This window comes from Dunckerocampus dactyliophorus, chromosome 2 (assembly GCF_027744805.1).
Source record: "Dunckerocampus dactyliophorus isolate RoL2022-P2 chromosome 2, RoL_Ddac_1.1, whole genome shotgun sequence".
Lineage (NCBI taxonomy): Eukaryota > Metazoa > Chordata > Actinopteri > Syngnathiformes > Syngnathidae > Dunckerocampus > Dunckerocampus dactyliophorus.
In genome coordinates, this window is record NC_072820.1 from 13,697,447 (window position 1) to 13,714,727 (window position 17,281).

At 41.6% G+C, this 17,281-nt stretch overlaps 1 protein-coding gene across 9 annotated transcripts in view; it reads left to right on the forward strand.

Moving 5' to 3' along the window:
• LOC129175005 (adenylate cyclase type 1-like) overlaps positions 1-11,457 on the forward strand; it is a 57,056-nt gene extending 45,599 nt beyond the window's left edge. The window contains exons 15-21 of one of the 9 annotated variants that reach the window (XM_054766523.1): positions 1,198-1,324; positions 1,623-1,784; positions 1,872-2,018; positions 2,078-2,176; positions 4,051-4,165; positions 4,245-4,369; positions 5,546-8,390. In XM_054766523.1, coding sequence (XP_054622498.1) covers positions 1,198-1,324; positions 1,623-1,784; positions 1,872-2,018; positions 2,078-2,176; positions 4,051-4,165; positions 4,245-4,369; positions 5,546-5,977 — 1,207 coding nt within the window. In that variant the 3' untranslated portion in view covers positions 5,978-8,390. The other 8 variants (XM_054766527.1, XM_054766524.1, XM_054766525.1 and 5 more) reach the window with 8 other exon arrangements.
• The last annotated feature ends 5,824 nt before the right edge of the window (positions 11,458-17,281 follow it).

Sequence of the window (17,281 nt, forward strand, 5' to 3'; positions counted from 1 at the left end):
TCTGATCCTCGGCTGCAGAAGCTAGCTCTCAGTACGTGGAATGTCACCTGACTGGGGGGGAAGGAGCTTGAGCTGGTGCGTGAGGTGGAGAGGTTTCAGGTCTAGTCGGACCCACCTCGATGCACAACAAGGGCTCTGAAACCAGTCCTCTCGAGAGGGGCTGGACTTGATTCCACTCTGGTGCTGCCCGCAGTGATGGGCAACGGGCAGGGGTGGCAGTCCTTGTTCCCCCCTGGCTCAGAGCCTGTACGTTGGAGTTTAACCTGGTGAATGAGAGTGTAGTTTCCCTCCACCTTTGGGTGGGGGGACGGGTCCTTATTGTTGTTTGTGCTTATGCACCAAGCAGTCGTTCACAATACCCACCCTTTTTGGAGTCCTTAAAGGGAGTACTGGAGAGTGCTCACATTGGCAGCGACAGTGAGGCCTGGAGAGGTGAGACTGGGAGGAATGGCCTCCCTATCTGAACCTGAGCGGTGCTTTGTTATTGGACTTCTGTGCTTGTCACAGTAACGAACACCAAGTTGAATGGTTTGATTTATGTACTGGTTGAAAATAGATGTGTAATAAACTCATTGTAAAGTTGATACAAAGATCATAGCATTCAAAAAAATTAATGGAGCAGTTCAGACCTTTCATCCAAAAAGAACTCTGGTTGTTGCCCTCATTTGTATTGTATTTGTATTTGTATTTATACTTTATTTATTCCACAGCGGGGAAATTCACTTGTTACAGCAGCAAGCAAGATACGCAAGTAAAGAGTACAGTGTACTCTTTTTAAACCATGCAAACTTTTATGACCCTGCTTCTTAAAAGCATGTGACTCGAGAATCATTAGGAACTGGAATCGAGCTGCATCGTTAATAATACCAGACCAATCTTATTGATTTACTCACCTGTACCGGATTTGATGCACAGTTTGTTCTTTGGTTGAGTTGGATTCTGTTGAGAAATAGCGATGCTATTATGCCTCATTTAAAACGTCTTGTCGCAGAGTATCATCCGTGGGAATGCTTGAGTTTCTTACTATTGACGCAATTAGCAATGTAAATGTTTTGTGTTGGAGTCAAAGCAGCATTCTCTTTGTTTTCTGTGTATAACTTTACACAACTCCACGGGGGATCTCCCCAAGCCTCATATGTAGTTTCCTGGGTGGTCCGTCCGGCCGGTGCTGACTTGTGCATTTGGTCTGTTCCACAGTGGGGGGTCCTTCAACATCCGGGGCTCCGAGCCCATCCTGTCTCTGTTGCTCTTCGTCAGTGCCCTGGCCCTCCACTCTCGACAGCTTGACCTCAAACTGCGCTTGGACTTCCTGTGGGCTGTGCAGGTCAGCCAGTATTCAGCTGTTGATCACGATAGAACATCTTGATTTGCCATTTGCTGCATTTAAAGTATTGCCTTATGTGTGGAGGACTATTTATAAACTGCCCAATTGTTCTGGCTCAATCTCATTTGGCATCTGAAGTGTAGAAAAGGGACTATTTTGCATCATGAGTTGGCAATAATGATGTAACCACTTAAATAGCAACATTAGAGGACGCTAAAGATGATATTATCACACACACGAGGTGTTTTACTGACCCCATGTGGTGAAAATGTGAAAAAAGTGTTTTCTATCTTGACAGGCTGAGGAAGAAAGGGATGGCATGGAAAAAGTCAAACTGGATAACCGCAGGATCCTTTTCAATCTGTTGCCAGCACACGTGGCCCAACACTTCCTGCTGTCCAACCCCAGGAACATGGTGAGCCTCGCTCATAGACAGGCAGACACACACAAAGACCATCAGGTAGATACAAAAAAAGAAGCGTGGAACAGCCTTCGAACACATTACGGTACAGATATTTTACACTTGTTTTTCTCTTCATCCTGTTAGGATCTGTACTACCAGTCCTACGCACAAGTGGGCGTGCTCTTTGCCTCCATCCCAAACTTCAATGACTTCTACATCGAATTGGACGGAAACAACATGGGAGTGGAGTGCTTGAGACTGCTGAACGAGATCATCGCTGACTTTGATGAGGTGCATTATTGATTTGCAGCACCAAGAAGATTCACGCTTTTAACATGCTTCCTTTACAGCTGATGGATAAGGAGTGCTACAGAGACATTGAGAAGATCAAGACCATAGGCAGCACCTACATGGCAGCTGTGGGCCTCGTCCCTACCATAGGAATGAAGGTGATGCACCATTGTGTATCTATGTTTGCATGTGCAGTAATTTAACAACACAAAGGACGAAAAGATTTCCACTACATGTTTACTCCCATTGCCGAAACCAGATTTTTGTTTGTTTCCTTTTACTTTGCACTACTTTCATGTGATCCATATCTAGTATCTCCTGTACAGTGGAGCCTCTGAAGTCAACCTCAAAGTGGATATTGCAGTAAAATGACCAGAAACACTGTTCAAATTTCCATTTCTTTGGATTCCCCACAGTAAATAACAGAAATAGAAACATCATAGTACATACTGTACATTTTAACACTATTACTATAGCTGCACTGCGATTGTATTTTGTGATTGGCTGGCGACCAGTCCGGGGTGTACCCCGCCTCTCGTCCGAAGTCAGCTGGGATAGGCTCCAGCATACCCCCGCCACTCTAATACGGATAAGCAGCATAGAAAATGGATGGATGGAAGCCGCACCGGTGTATAAGCCGCACCCACTAAATTGAGAGAAAGAGACAGATTTGTTCTTATGTAAGCCGCACCGTTTTATAAGCCGCACATGTCCACGTCATAAAATGGCATATTGTGGCGCGCACAAGTCTGTGAGAACCAATTACCTTGTTATTTGACAGGGGCCAGTCATGAGCTATGAAAAAACTCACAACGAGTTTGTCAACCCATTGGAAGCTGCTCAGTATAATCGCGCCACACATGGGAGGTGACATCTCCTCTGCTCCATTAATTTTCAATGGAACCTGCGTGATAGGGCGATTATGTCACTGTCCAGCCAAGCGCCACGCAAAATTTGTGCGTGTGAAAGTTTGTGTTTGTGCGTGTCATCGCGGACACGTCAATCATCGTCAATCACTGGACACCCTGTTAGGTCATCATCATCTGACAGCCAATCAATCAATCAATCAATCAATCGTGGGAGACTTGTAGAATTCACTCTGGTTGTGAACACGCTGGTCACAGCCACTCGTCGCCTCCCGTATGCATGGTTTGCTACGTGTTGGCGATGAGTTACGCCAATCGCAGTTGTTTGGCGCCCATAACAGTCTGACTCATCTTTTCATCTTACAAACAACATTAAACTCATCACACAGCAACTTAACACTCTAACGTTATAACTCAGAAATATAAAAACATGTATCAATTTGAGTTTAATATGAAAAAAAACATTTTAAAGTCTTCCCATAGTGCATTTGTTTGAGAAAAACATTTATTTGGAGGCGCATAGAAAGCATAGAAAATGGTGCTGCAATGCTGCTTCTGTCCACCATAGGGAGACAGAGGACCCAAAGCCCAGAGGGAAGTTGACTTCATTGCAGTGCCCCAATGCATTGCTCAGACGCAATGCCTTATGAGAAAAATTTTAAATTCATATTGGGAAAAATGACTAAATTAACTAAAATACAAATATAAGGGATTAAGAAGACACGTTCAAATTCTGGTCTAATAGTATAGTATTCATCTTACAAAAATACATAAAACCAGTGATAAAGCCTCATTTCCCCACTCTCTCATCCTGACATGCACATACATTGACAGGTTACAACAGTGCGGGTACTGGAACACCAACCTAAATGAAATCTTCCCGAGTAAACACTCTTTATGCACAACATAATCATCAAACTTAGTTACTTATTCATATGACTCACTGAAGAACTTGAACTGAAGCTCTGTCTCCTTCCTTCTTTCTACTCTGACTGTGCCCTCTGCGCTGTGAGGCGTTTAGGCTCGTAATTGTGAGTGTTAGGTGTGAATCGTTTTCCATTTTCATTTACTGACCCCCTATGACAATTGGCGTACCACACTTTGGGAACCTAGGATGTAGTGTGAATCCATAAGATGTATACTGTCATCATATTGTGCTTCTGTAGGCCAAAAAGTCCATCTCCGACCACTTGAGCACCATAGCCGACTATGCCATCGAGATGTTTGATGTTCTGGATGAAATCAACTATCAGTCTTACAACGAGTTCGTCCTGAGAGTGGGTATGTCTGCTCACGTAATGAAAGATAAAAAGTATGTTGTGTCATCATTTAACCCATGGTGTGTGCTGGTGTTATATAGGGATCAATGTGGGTCCTGTGGTGGCAGGCGTCATTGGGGCACGGCGACCCCAGTATGACATCTGGGGGAATACGGTCAATGTGGCCAGTCGCATGGACAGCACAGGAGTACCCGGGAAGATACAGGTACCAAAAATGTCTGTTCTATCAACAAATGCTCAAATGAAAGGGTTATGAATGCTGACTTTTTTGGACAACAGCATGCACCCGAAAACTGTTATTGCTGTTTTATCAGAATTGCTTTAACATTCTAGTATATATTTTATAAACATTTATATTTATTTTATTACTCTTTCCACACGGTAGTTTCTTCCAACCAATTAGCATATACTGTAAAAATAATAATAAATGTAATTTTATTATTTATCATAATTTATAAAGTACAATTATTTTATAATGATGTATGTAATAATATATGTAATAAAATAACTACAATTGATTAACAATTCCTGAAAATAAAAGATTTTAAATCTAATTATAATTAATAAAAATTGCCCACATTGTACCGTTTATTTCCATCTTTTCCTGTTTGATCAAATTTGGCCTTGTTGCGAATACATTGTTAAAAATAAGCATCACATGACTGTACATGACTGTACTTGTATTCATCAAAGAGGAGGAGAATTCTTATGGTGATTATGATGCTAAAAAGGACGTTTTTCAAATCTTTGGTACAAATATGATGCAAACCTGACTTGTTTGATACCTATGACAATCCTGAAGAAACATAGGACAAGTTTTATGAAGGCCTGAACAACCTGGTCTCTGATGTCCCAAAGACAGACAAACGTATTGTCCTTGGCGACTTCAACGCTCGCGTCGGTACCGACCATCAAGCCTGGGATAGAGTCACTGGCAAACATGGAGTTGGGAACTGCAACAGCAATGGTTTCCTCCTGCTCAGAACGTGTGCTACACACAACCTGGCCATCACCAACACACTGACTTCCGACCCAAAACAAGACATCATGGCTGCACCCTCGCTCCAAGCACTGGCATCTCATTGACTACATTATTGTGAGGCCAAAGATAGGCAAGATGTGCGGGTTACAAAGGCAATGTGTGGAGCTGATTGGTGGACTGACCATCGTCTCATCATATCAGAAATGAAGCTCTGCTTAAAACCCACGACCACAAGAACAAAAAGTTGTGAAGAAACTCAACACAAAATTGAAATACGAATCTGTTGCTCATGAACTCGCCTCCCTCTTAGACACCAAACTTGCCGATTTCCAAACAAGCTTAGCGATAGAAAAAGACTGGACCTCCCTCAAAATGTCCGTCCACTCTGCTGCCCTCCAGGTGCTGGGACCAGAAACCAGAACCCACCAGGACTGGTTCGATGAAAATGATGCAGAAATCCAGACTCTGCTGGAGGAAAAACTGCAACTACTCAGAGTGTACGAAAGCAACCCCACATCTGCAGCAAAGAAGACCGCCTTCACCAACCAGCGGCGCATTGTTCAAGCCAGGCTCTGGACTATGCAGGACTCCTGGCTCAGGAAAGCAGATGAGATTCAAGGCAACGCCAACAGACACGACACCAAAAGGTTTTATGATGCCCTGAAAGCAGTGTATGGTCCTCCATCTTCTGGCTCATCACCCCTACTTAGTGCAGATGGGAAAACTATCCTCACTGAAATGAAGCAAATCCTGGACAGGTGGGCTGAACACTTTGACAACGTGCTGAACCGGCCCGCATCAATAAATCCCCCAGATAGCCACCAATCCTAGTCTTGACCTCCCTATTTCAACAGAAGACGTCTTCCAGGCCATCAAGCAAATGTCATGTGTGAAGGCCCCGGGTCCCGATGCCATCCCTGCTGAGGTGTTCAAGCTCGAAGGCCCAACCCTCCTTACACGATCTGTTTCAGTCCATGTGGGACCAAGAAACTCTCCCTCGGATTTCAAGGACACTATGATAGTCCACATCTACCAAAGGAAAGGGAATTGACAATCATGTGACAACCACCGTGGAATTTCTCTTCAATCCATTGCTGGCAAGATCCTGGCCCGGGTCCTTCTTAACCGCCTCCTTGAGCTCCTTAGTGCGTGACCACCTCCCAGAGAGTCAGCGGACATGATATTCGCCGCCTACCAACTCCAAGAAAAATGTATGAAACAGAACCGGGACCTCTACATGACATTCGTCGACCTGACCAAAGCCTTTGACGCAGTGAGCAGAGAGGGACTATGGGGGATCATGAAGAAGTATGGATGTCTGGAAAAGTTTGTCTCAGTTGTTCGAGAATATCATGACGGTATGACAGCCAGTGTCATGGACGATGGTGCGACCTCCAGCTCCTTTGAAGTCAAACAGGGTTGTGTTCTTGCTCCAACACTATTCAGCATGATGTTCTTGGCAATGTTGACGGATGCCTTCAGAGACACCGATAAAGGTACAGGACCAATGGTAAATTGTTCAATCCCAGGTGCGTACAGGCTGTCACAAAGGTAAACGAGACAGTTGTCAGAGACCTCCTTTTCGCCGATGATTGCACTCAGTGCTCATAGCAAAGACAATATGCAACTGCAGATGGACTGCTTCTCATCTGCCTGTGACAACTTTGGCCTCACCATCAGCACCAAAAAGGCAGAAGTGATGCTTCAGCCTGCCCCCAGAAACGAGTACCATGCACCAAACATCACAGTCAAAGGACAAAAGTTCCCAACCGTGGACAGCTTCTCTATGCCTGGACAAAAGAACTGTAGGCGGACAACGAAAGTGCTTCAAAGACAGCCTCAAAGCATCCCTGAGAGACTTCGACATCTCCACATCGAACTGGGAACAACTTCCCACTGATCGCTCTGCCTGGCGCAGTCTCATTTTCAAAAGAGCAAGGTCAGTGGAGAGAGTCAGAATGTTAGAGGCAGAACGGAAACGTCAGATGCGAAAGACCAAAATAAAAAAGTGCTAGCAATGCAGCCGCCTCCCACACGTGCCCGAGCTGTGGACGAGGATTCTCTGCCCGGATTGGTCTCATCAGCCATGTCCGGACACACCATCCAAGCCCCACCAGCAACTAAATGAGATGTCATGGTCATCTTCGACTACGAAAGACGAACAACACGGTGGTTATGCAGAGAGTGAAGTAATTAGCAAATTTAGTGAACAACAAAAAGTCACGACTCAAATGTTTGTAACAAGAAGACAAGAAATACAACTGTGTTTAGTCTGAGTAGTAATTTGTTGCTATTCCTCTTTGATTCAAAGGCCGTCAAACTAACCTGACAAGCTCCTGTCAATAGTTGAAGGCTTGAATCCAAAAGAACATGACATTTCCATCTACATCATTTTCCACGATGATCCATCCATCCATCCATTTTCTATGCTGCTTATGCTCATTAGGCTCGTAGGGGTATGCTGGAGCCTATCCCAGCTGACTTCAGTGTACACCCTTGACTGGTCGCCAGCCAATCCCAGGGCACATATAGACAAACAACCATTCACGCTCACATTCATACAATTTAGACAATTAATCTAACATGCATGTTTTTGGAATGTGTATGGGCACACTGGTCACTGGCACACCCGGAGAAAACCCACGCACCGGGAGAACATGCAAACGCCACACAGAGATGCCAATGCGGAGATTCGAACCCAGGTATTCCCGATCTCCTGGCGGTGTGGCCAACATGCTAACCACTCGGCCACCGTGCGGCCAGCCACGATGACGTATTTTATAAATCATCCAAGAAATAATCATTCCTGAAAATGTATTACATATTATTAGAATTAACTACAAAATATGAAATGAAAAATGAGTTGAATATACTGTACAGTTTACTTCCCTGTTTTCCTTTTTTTTTTTTTTAATTATTAGAATAAAATACAGAGATTTTTAGTAAGTAATAATTCAACAATTTTCTTCATTCCAGAAAATGTAGTATTTTATATGTAATTATAATTACTACAAAGTATAAAATAAAAACACAGATGCTTCTTTCCAATATCTTCATTTAGCATCATAAAATACACAATTATGTATCTTATAAAGCATTCGCAAATAATTCCTGAAAATTATTGGACATTTAATTATTATTATTATTAACATAAATGATCAAATCAAAAGCCAAAAAGCTCACCTTGTGTGGTTTACTTCCCTGTGTTTCCCATCCATTCATGAGTTGATTTATGGTCTGTGGACAATGCAGGTAACGGAAGACGTCTACCGCCTGCTGAATTCTGAGTACGATCTGGTGTGCCGTGGCAAAGTGAGCGTGAAGGGCAAAGGGGAGATGCTGACCTACTTCCTGGAAGGCAAGGTGCAGGGCGTGGGTACGGCCACCACATCTTCCGTGGTGCGCTCGGCCAGCCTGGCACGCCGCATCCACTCGTGCGGGAAGACCAGTGTGCCCATCAACATGGGTAGTGTATCGCCGGCTGCCGCCCAGGCGAACGCCGCCAACAGCCAGCCGACATGCCTTCCCTCTTCCCGCGTGCCTGCAGTGGGAGAGGAGGAGGATGAAGAGGATATGGAGGTGATTGAGATCGAGGCTGATGTTGCGGTGTAGACACAAACATGAGACTGAAGGTAAGAAAGCCTTGATGGAGGAGACTTTCCTAACAAGCGACCACGCTCATTCAGGAAATGAGCCATCACAATGGCGGTGTGATTCAGACAATCATACCTACTTTTTTTAGGGAGCTGCTTGCCAGTCTTCACCTCCACGTGTATGTGCATCACTGCAGAGGACATACTGTATTCTATATATTGATCATGGGACTGATCATGCTATTGCTTTTGCACTGTCTTTCTAATGATGCCAAGGATGCATTGCATTATTTACACATGTCACATGGTGTTTTTTTCCTGGTGCGCCTCAGCATGCATGCGTGTAGTTGTGAGTGTGTATGCAAGTGTGGCGTGATGGTGTTGTATGACACAGCAGCACAACAACATTAAAAAACAAAAACACTTACTTATAATTTAGTGCATCTTACTGTAAAGTAGACACTCTCCCCTTGAAAGAAACCAAAGTGATGAGCTCTTCAAGGAATATTTGCGGTGTTTGCCTCGCCAGCCGCCCACAGATTGGCTAGAACGTGTTTTGGTGCGTTTTTTTCCGAGATAAAGTACAGTGGAACGTCTGAAGTTGAATGCATGTCATTTGTTTTGAATTGGAACTATTTCCCATTAGAAATAATGGGAATGGAAATAATCAGTTCCAGGGTCAAACTGTCGCCATCATAAAACCTTTATTATTAACTGCGTGGGCAACATTTTAAGTGAACATTTAAAACAAATAGAAACTGAACTTTAAAATGAAAAATTGTGTGTAAAAGTGTGTAAAAAAAAAAAACAGTGTCGCCAGACAAAAGTATTGGGACATGCTGGAGTCTTACTTTTCTGGACATCCCTGAAGGCTAATGTGGTAAAACCAAAGGAAAAGCACAACAGAACGACCAGTGACTCTCAGCTGATTATTTAAGTTTAAAAATATAAAACGGTAGCGTTCTTAATTGTCCTACAAGTGTAAAAATAAGTTAACCGTTGTTAATATTAAAATGTACAAACAGTAAAACTCTCAATCTGAACTTTTAATACGAAGCTGATTTGTGTTGCAGTTTCAGCTGCTTTTTTAAACCTTATTAATTGTCGTACAAGTGGGGGGAAAAAGTTCGGGACACATTGGAGTCCTGCTGCTTTGAATGTGAGTCCGCTTACGTCACGTTCTTTTCTTGTTAAGGCGGCTCTGGTTAAAAAAAAAAAATAATTAAAAGCACAATACGTTAAGAATGAATTATGTGACTCTGAGCTGAGGTGTCACACGATATGATGGCGTCCCAATGTTCATTAAAGTTCAGAAATGTTACATTTGAATTTGAGCATTCTTAACTGTCAGGCAAGTGTAAAAATAAGTTAACCGCTGTTACTATTAAAATGTAAATCCCCATTTGAACTTTTACTGCAAATGTGATTTACCTCGCATCTCTTTTTTTTTTATATCATTTGTCATTAGGGGTGTCATGAGACACTCAGAGGAGACGATATACGAGATCGGGTCTACGAGACGAGATTACTTTTAAGAAAAGTACCAAGAAAAATTAAAGTAAAAAAATGACGATATATTACAATCTACTAATTTAATTCCTACTAAGTTGTGCGTATGCTACCGGCCCCAACCTCACCCACCGAGACAAAGAGACCGCATGACAGACAAAAGGGCTCACTCCATTCATGCCGTTGTTCCATTAAACAAACACGCCAAGGTACTGAAAGCAATGCACAGAGTGAACTCACTTCCTGCCTGTTTGCATGCGCATGGCAATATATTGAGGCCGGCAAAATGATCATTTATTTTCATTTATTGTGTGATTAATTAATCATTATTGTCCCAGGCCTAGTGCCCATGAGACACTTTTTTTCTGGATGAGACACCTTGTCACGTTTTAATCTCGCCAGGTCTTGTGACACCCTTAACTGCCATTCAGTGTGAAAACTTGGATGTGTTGAGGCTTCTGTGGTAAATAAGCCACTAAAAGCCAAAGGAAAAAAACAAAAATGTACAGAAGGAATGTTTTGATGCTCAACTGATGTGCAAACAATCAAACTTTGAAATTTTGCCCAACCTTAGAGCACATGTTCCACAAAATGTTTGATGGAATTCCAAAATGCACCATCTCAGGGACTTTGGACTTTAGAGGTTCCACTGTATGTTGTCACCACTCCTCTCGGGGCCCAAGCCACATGTGTGATTTCTTGTGTGAGGAAGGTGTGCATGTTATACAAAATAGCTGAATCTGGTCTTTGCTGCTATGGAAATGTTATTTGCAGTCATAAGGTAGTGTGTGAAGCTCCATACATACCTGCATAGAGTATTACATAAAGACAGTATGAAAGCACACACACTGTTTGCACAACGCAAAGTTACTTTACAACACGGAAACTTTGGTGCAATGTTTGGCACGCATTCCTACTAGCTACACCATATAGCTGTATCTTTATTATATTATTACCTGCATTATTTTTTTTAAATTGAGCTGCAAACGTCCTGTTTCTGCCTTACTCTATAAGCTTACAGTGTTTGCGACCTGCCTTTTTACAGTAGATATATTCACTTTGATATGCAGGTCATATGTTTTTTGAGTGTTTTTGTAAATAGCCAAAAAACACACATGTAAACTATGTGGAATCTTGTACAGTGTAAAGTTGGTTTATTGAATATTTTGTAATAAAGACAATATTGGTGTATAAAATAGGCTCACGTGGCTTTATGGCTAAGAATAGTGGAGATGAAGTGATTGTAGGACCTTCTGTAGTCTTTATTCTTATTTGTTTGTATGCAGCAAGGACTGACCTTTGTTGTTAGCTACCTCAGCCATCTTAATACCGATATTAATATCAATACTGCAGCTAGATAATTAGGTCATTCATGCTGCATCCCGTGGCACTTTTTATGACACCTTGCAATGTGCTGCAATATTGTAGAATAATAAGCAATAATACTATTAGATTTATAGAGTGCTTCACATGGTATTCAAAGATGCTTTACTGCAGGGGTGTCTAAAGTGCGGCCCAGGGGCCATTTGCGGCCCTCGGCTCTTGTATTATTGGCCCATTCGGAAAATATAATTTAACAAGAAAACAAAAAAACAACAACAGCAAAAATCGTCAGTAATGGTACATGAAAACATTAAGAGAACAAAAGTAAGAAAAAACAAGAATAACGTTGTAATATGTGCAAAATGAGTCTCATAAAATTGAAATATTAAAGAAAAAAATGTTTATTTTTGAAGTTGTAATATGAGAAACAACAAAATAACTATCCATCCATCCATTTTCTATACCGCTTCATCCTCATTAGGGTCGCGGGGGCATGCTGGAGCCTATCCCGGCTGACTTCGGGCGACAGGCGGGGTACACATATAGACAAACAACCATTCACACTCACAGTCATATCTATGGACAAATTATATGTTTTTGGGAATGTGGGAGGAAGCCGGAGTGCCCGGAGAAAACCCACGCGCTCCCACGCGATCTCCAGACTGTTCCTGTATTGGCCCACGTGCTAACCACTAGACCACCGTGCGGCCCACAAAATAACTAATGAAGATGTAATTTTCAGAAAATTAGGTTGGGGAAAATGTTATGATCATACAAGCAAGTCAAAAAATGATGGGAATAAAGTCAAAATTATAGATGAAAATTTACAAGAACAAAGTAATAGAAATAGTTGGAAAATTTTCAAGAAGCGGCAGTGGAAATGGAAAAAACAGCTGTAATTTCACAAGAATAAAGTCAAAATATTAGAGAAGAAAAGTCACAATTTTACGAGAATAAACTTGTACTATTATGAAGAAATTTTAGTAGAATAGAGTTGAAATATTAAAGGAAACGTGTTCTTTTTTTCCAAGTCGTAATATTACGGGAAACAAACAAAACCAAATTATGTTGTAATTTTTGGAAAATTAGGAAACATTATATATTATTATGGAAATAAAGTCAAAATATTACAGGAGTAATAATATAATAATAACAATGGATTGGTTTTATATAGCACCTTTTTACAAGGTACCCAAAGCGCTTCACAGTGAAGTGAACCCATTATTCTTTCATTCCTCAGTCACACACTGGTGTTGGTAATCTACATCTGTAGAGACATCTGTCCTGGAGTAGATAGACAGAAACGTGGCTGCCAGTTCGTGCCTACGGGCTCTCCGACCACCACCAAACATTCATATTCATACACCAGTGTGGACAGCACTGGAGGCAAGGTGGGTGACAAGGGACACAACAACAGAGACAGTGTAGATGACCTGCTCTACCTCCTGAGCAACTGCAACCCTTCCATCCATCCATCCATCCATCCATTCATCCATCCATCCATCCATCCATCCATCCATCCATCCATCCATCCATCCATCCATCCATCCATTTTCTCAGGCAGAGTGGAATTTCAGTATTAGTGGAGACCTGCCAACATGTATGAATTTGTCATACTCAGCATGCAATTTGGCTCTTGAGTACACGTGTATGCTTCACTGCTCTTCATTTTGGGCATGACAGAAAATAACTGAGAACCACTGAAATAGACAAAATAAATTTCTACCAGCAGTTGAGCAAAAAGCAATTAAAAATTGATTAAAATAAGTATATGAAAATGTGATTAAACCAAAAATATATTGAAGCAATAAATGTATAAATCATCATAATTGATATTTATTGGTCATTACATTAATTATTATTTAAGATTATATTTCACAGTTTTGCCAATTAATAGACGATTTAATACATTAGTTCAGATTTTAATTTAATATGTATTTTAATGATCCATTTATTTGATTCATTTTATTCCACACTATAAAAAATACAAGTAATAATGAACAAGCAAGGTATGAAACTTGATTATCATAACGCCATTAAGCAAGGAGCCTTCATTATATAAATACAAATATTGCATAAAGAGGAAAATACTTTTAAAATATTTGCAAAAAATCTTAAAATAAATGATACTAATGATGTTATTACGGACAGATCGTTCATCAATAAGTATTGGATAATAATCCATTAAAGTTGGAGGAATATAAATAATAAACACCTGGCTTAACATTTACAGCCAATAGAAACCTTGTGCTCTGACCTTTGACTTTCAGCCCAAAGAGGCATGTTGATGTGTTGCTATGAGTCAGCACACCGAGTAGAGGCCAGAACCTGCTTGGTTAAAGTTTACCCCAGGCTCTTTTTTAAGTCTGTGTCCGTCCAGGCAAAAGACATGTAACCTTCACATCAGATAATACAGCACATTTCATCATGTTGATGCGCCTATGCGACTATTACCACACACTGCCAAAAAAGTCAAAAATCAAACGGGAAAGTGTTGTTTTAACGATGGTGCTCAAGTCCACACAGTGTGGACATGACGTTAAGCAACGAGGGGAATCTGAGGCGAAAGACAGTTCACAAACAACCCTCCCACTCGTCAGGGATTCACGGGGTCAAGTTGTTAAGTTACTGGCCCCAAGAGGACATTTCCACACATGTTTTGTTCTAGAAAGTGCACGAACATACAGTAACTGAATCATCTCCTTTTACCCTTAAATACACAAATGAACACCGTTTTGTTTTTGTTAACTGTTGATTTAATTGGCACCTGCTTGTCGTTAAGCTGCACAAATGATGTCAATCACTAATCAAGCCTGACAGGAAACATAGCGGCCACCTTTAGTTGGACTCCGGAGGCCTCCACAATGGATGTTCAGCTGTCGCGTGTGAGTCTTCATCATTTTGCGAGCCTTATGTGACTTTTGTGAGCATTCGGAATCAACTTGGAACATTAAAACTGAAGAATCTGGCAATATTTTAGCTGCGAGCAGCAGCTTTAAAAAAACAATTCATGGCTTGTTTGTTGGAAAGAGAATATTTTTTTCTACTGATTGCAACAGTGCCGCACCTACTTTTGTGCTTTTGATGATAGCCAAGAAACATGTCGTACCAATGCTAATACTATTGTTCAGAGTTGTGCTGTGCTTAAACAACACCAACCATGATTCCGCAAACATTTGAGCCTAGTCCAGCATATGCCATGTTCCATTATTTAAACTGACTTTGATTAATTATATATACATTTATGTACATTAGTTTTTTAACTTATTATTTAGGCATCATTTGGTCTCTTGAAGGAAAATTTAAAAAATTGTATTTATTTATATTTTATTTATCACTTTATTTAATTATTTTTTAAAATAATTGTACACGTATTTCACTCTATGACAGCCATTTTTGAAACCCAGTTTCGCTTTACATATTGTAACAAAGCACCATTAATCCTTTGCGGAAAATGCTCAGACTTAATATAATTAAAAGACACTTACTTTACCCCTAATAGGTGCCTGGTTCTCTCTGCAGGTCACTGTATGGCATTATATGAGGAAAATATAGTATTTCAAGACGTGATGTAATAACACAGGCTAGTTCTGTTACAATTTAGAGTAGGTTTTGGCAAATTAAAGCTGAGATATGTAACAGTATTTTACTTAAAAACAACTACTCATGGTGCACTGGCTCTTAATAAGGAGAACGGTGTTACCACTAAATTAAACCCGAACCATAACTTTTATAGTTGGTATCTTTAGTGGACCAGCCAGGACAACTCTGGGATTACTGAATGTTAATGTTATTGTTTAGAGTTCTGGAAAGTGTTTGCACACACTTTACCACACTAGCAGTAAAAGTTTTATTGTGCTTCCTCAAATACCTGTAGTTGAGCTCCACTCTCTGGACTTGAATAAACACATACCTCCAGCTACTATATGAGCAAATACTAGACGCTACAATACAAGCTACTTCTGTTAGCATTTAGTATGTATATTTATGTATTTGCACATCATAAACGGTTAACATCATTGTGCAGCAGAGAATGGAAGCCAAAAGAGGCTGTATACTGTATCATCCATCCCACCTCACAGGTGTGCCATATCAAGATGCTCATTAGACACCATGATTAATGCACAGGTGTGCTTTAGACTGCCCACAATAAATGGCCACTCTGAAATGTGCAGTTTTGTTTTATTGGGGGAACACCTCTCCAACGTGCCAGACGCCATCGAATGTGAGCATTTTCCCACTCAAGTCAGTTACCACAACGAACTGGTGTCAGGTCGAGACTCAGATGAGGACGACGGGCATGCAGATGAGCTTCCCTGAGACGGTTTCTGACAGTTTGTGCAGAAATTCTTTGGTCATGCAAACCGATTGTTTCAGCAGCTGTCCGGGTGGCTGGTCTCTAACGATCTTGGAGGTGAACATGCTGGATGTGGAGGTCCTGGGCTGGTGTGGTTACAGGTGGTCTGTGATTGTGAGGCTGGTTGGATGTACTTCCAAATTCTCTGAAACGCCTTTGGCTCAGCTTATGGTAGAGAAAATGAACATTCAATACACGAGCAAAAGCTTTGGTTGACATTCCAATTGCACGCGCCCTCAAATCTTGCGACATCTGTGGCATTGTGCTGTGTGATAAAACTGCACATTTCACAGTGAACTTTTATTGTGGGCAGTCTAAGGCACACCTGTGCACTAATCAGCATCTTAATTAAGACAGTAAGAGCAATTATTTCTTCCTGTGGCTTTATTTTCAACAACATACGGTATCAACAGGTGCCACAGCTGGTGACCATCCAGGAAGAATCTGAGTGGGAGGATGTAACCGAAAGCAGCCCAATTCAAGAAGGAAATGAAGGAAGAGTGACGTCAGGTGGTGAGAGGGAGGATGAGGATTATGAGGATGATGGACCTCTAAAGGTCCTCACGTCCAAGCGACAGTCTTGGGACGGCTCACGTTTGCGATCCAGCAGGAATCACCTGGAACCCGCATCTTTTCACGACTCCGGGCTTGATGACAACAGCCACGCAAGTGTGAGCAGAATGAAAGCGATTGACGCATGGAAGCATTTGAAGGAGAACATCAGAACACTTCAGAAAAAGAAGAAAAAGAAGAAAAAGAGGGTGCCTCATTTTGTGAGTAGTCCTTGTTTTAAGGCCCTGTCCACACAGAAACCTTCCTGGGATTTTTTTTTGTTTTGGCGGGTTGCAAAACATACACGTCCACACTGTGCCGGATTAGTAAATAGTTGCATCCAGACGGGAACAGATCACTGGGTGAAAACCATGTAATACACAACGCACACCTGCGTGTGGTGCTGTAAACAGACGCCATGTGACACCAAACTATAGAAAAAGAAATCAAGCTCACAGATCCGTCGTTTTCCTCTTTCCAAGGCTCGTCTAGACTTACAACGATGTGGAATTGCTTCGAGTCTTTTTGGAGTTTGAGACAACAAAATATCAGTAGGATGTCAACTGGGGCGAGTCATGCCAGTCGAAATATCCAGATATTATGTTCACCTCTGGTCATGTTACAGCAAGGGGTCGCTGATGTCATCATTTTCAAAAGGCAGCGGATTTGCTCGCCCACAGGAAATGACAAGCTGGCGTTTTCCGATTTTCCCACTCTGAAAGCTGTTTTCCAAAAATGATCGTTTCAGGTCACCCAGAAAGCAGTTTTCGTGTGAATGAAAAGGCTGAAACCATAAAATAC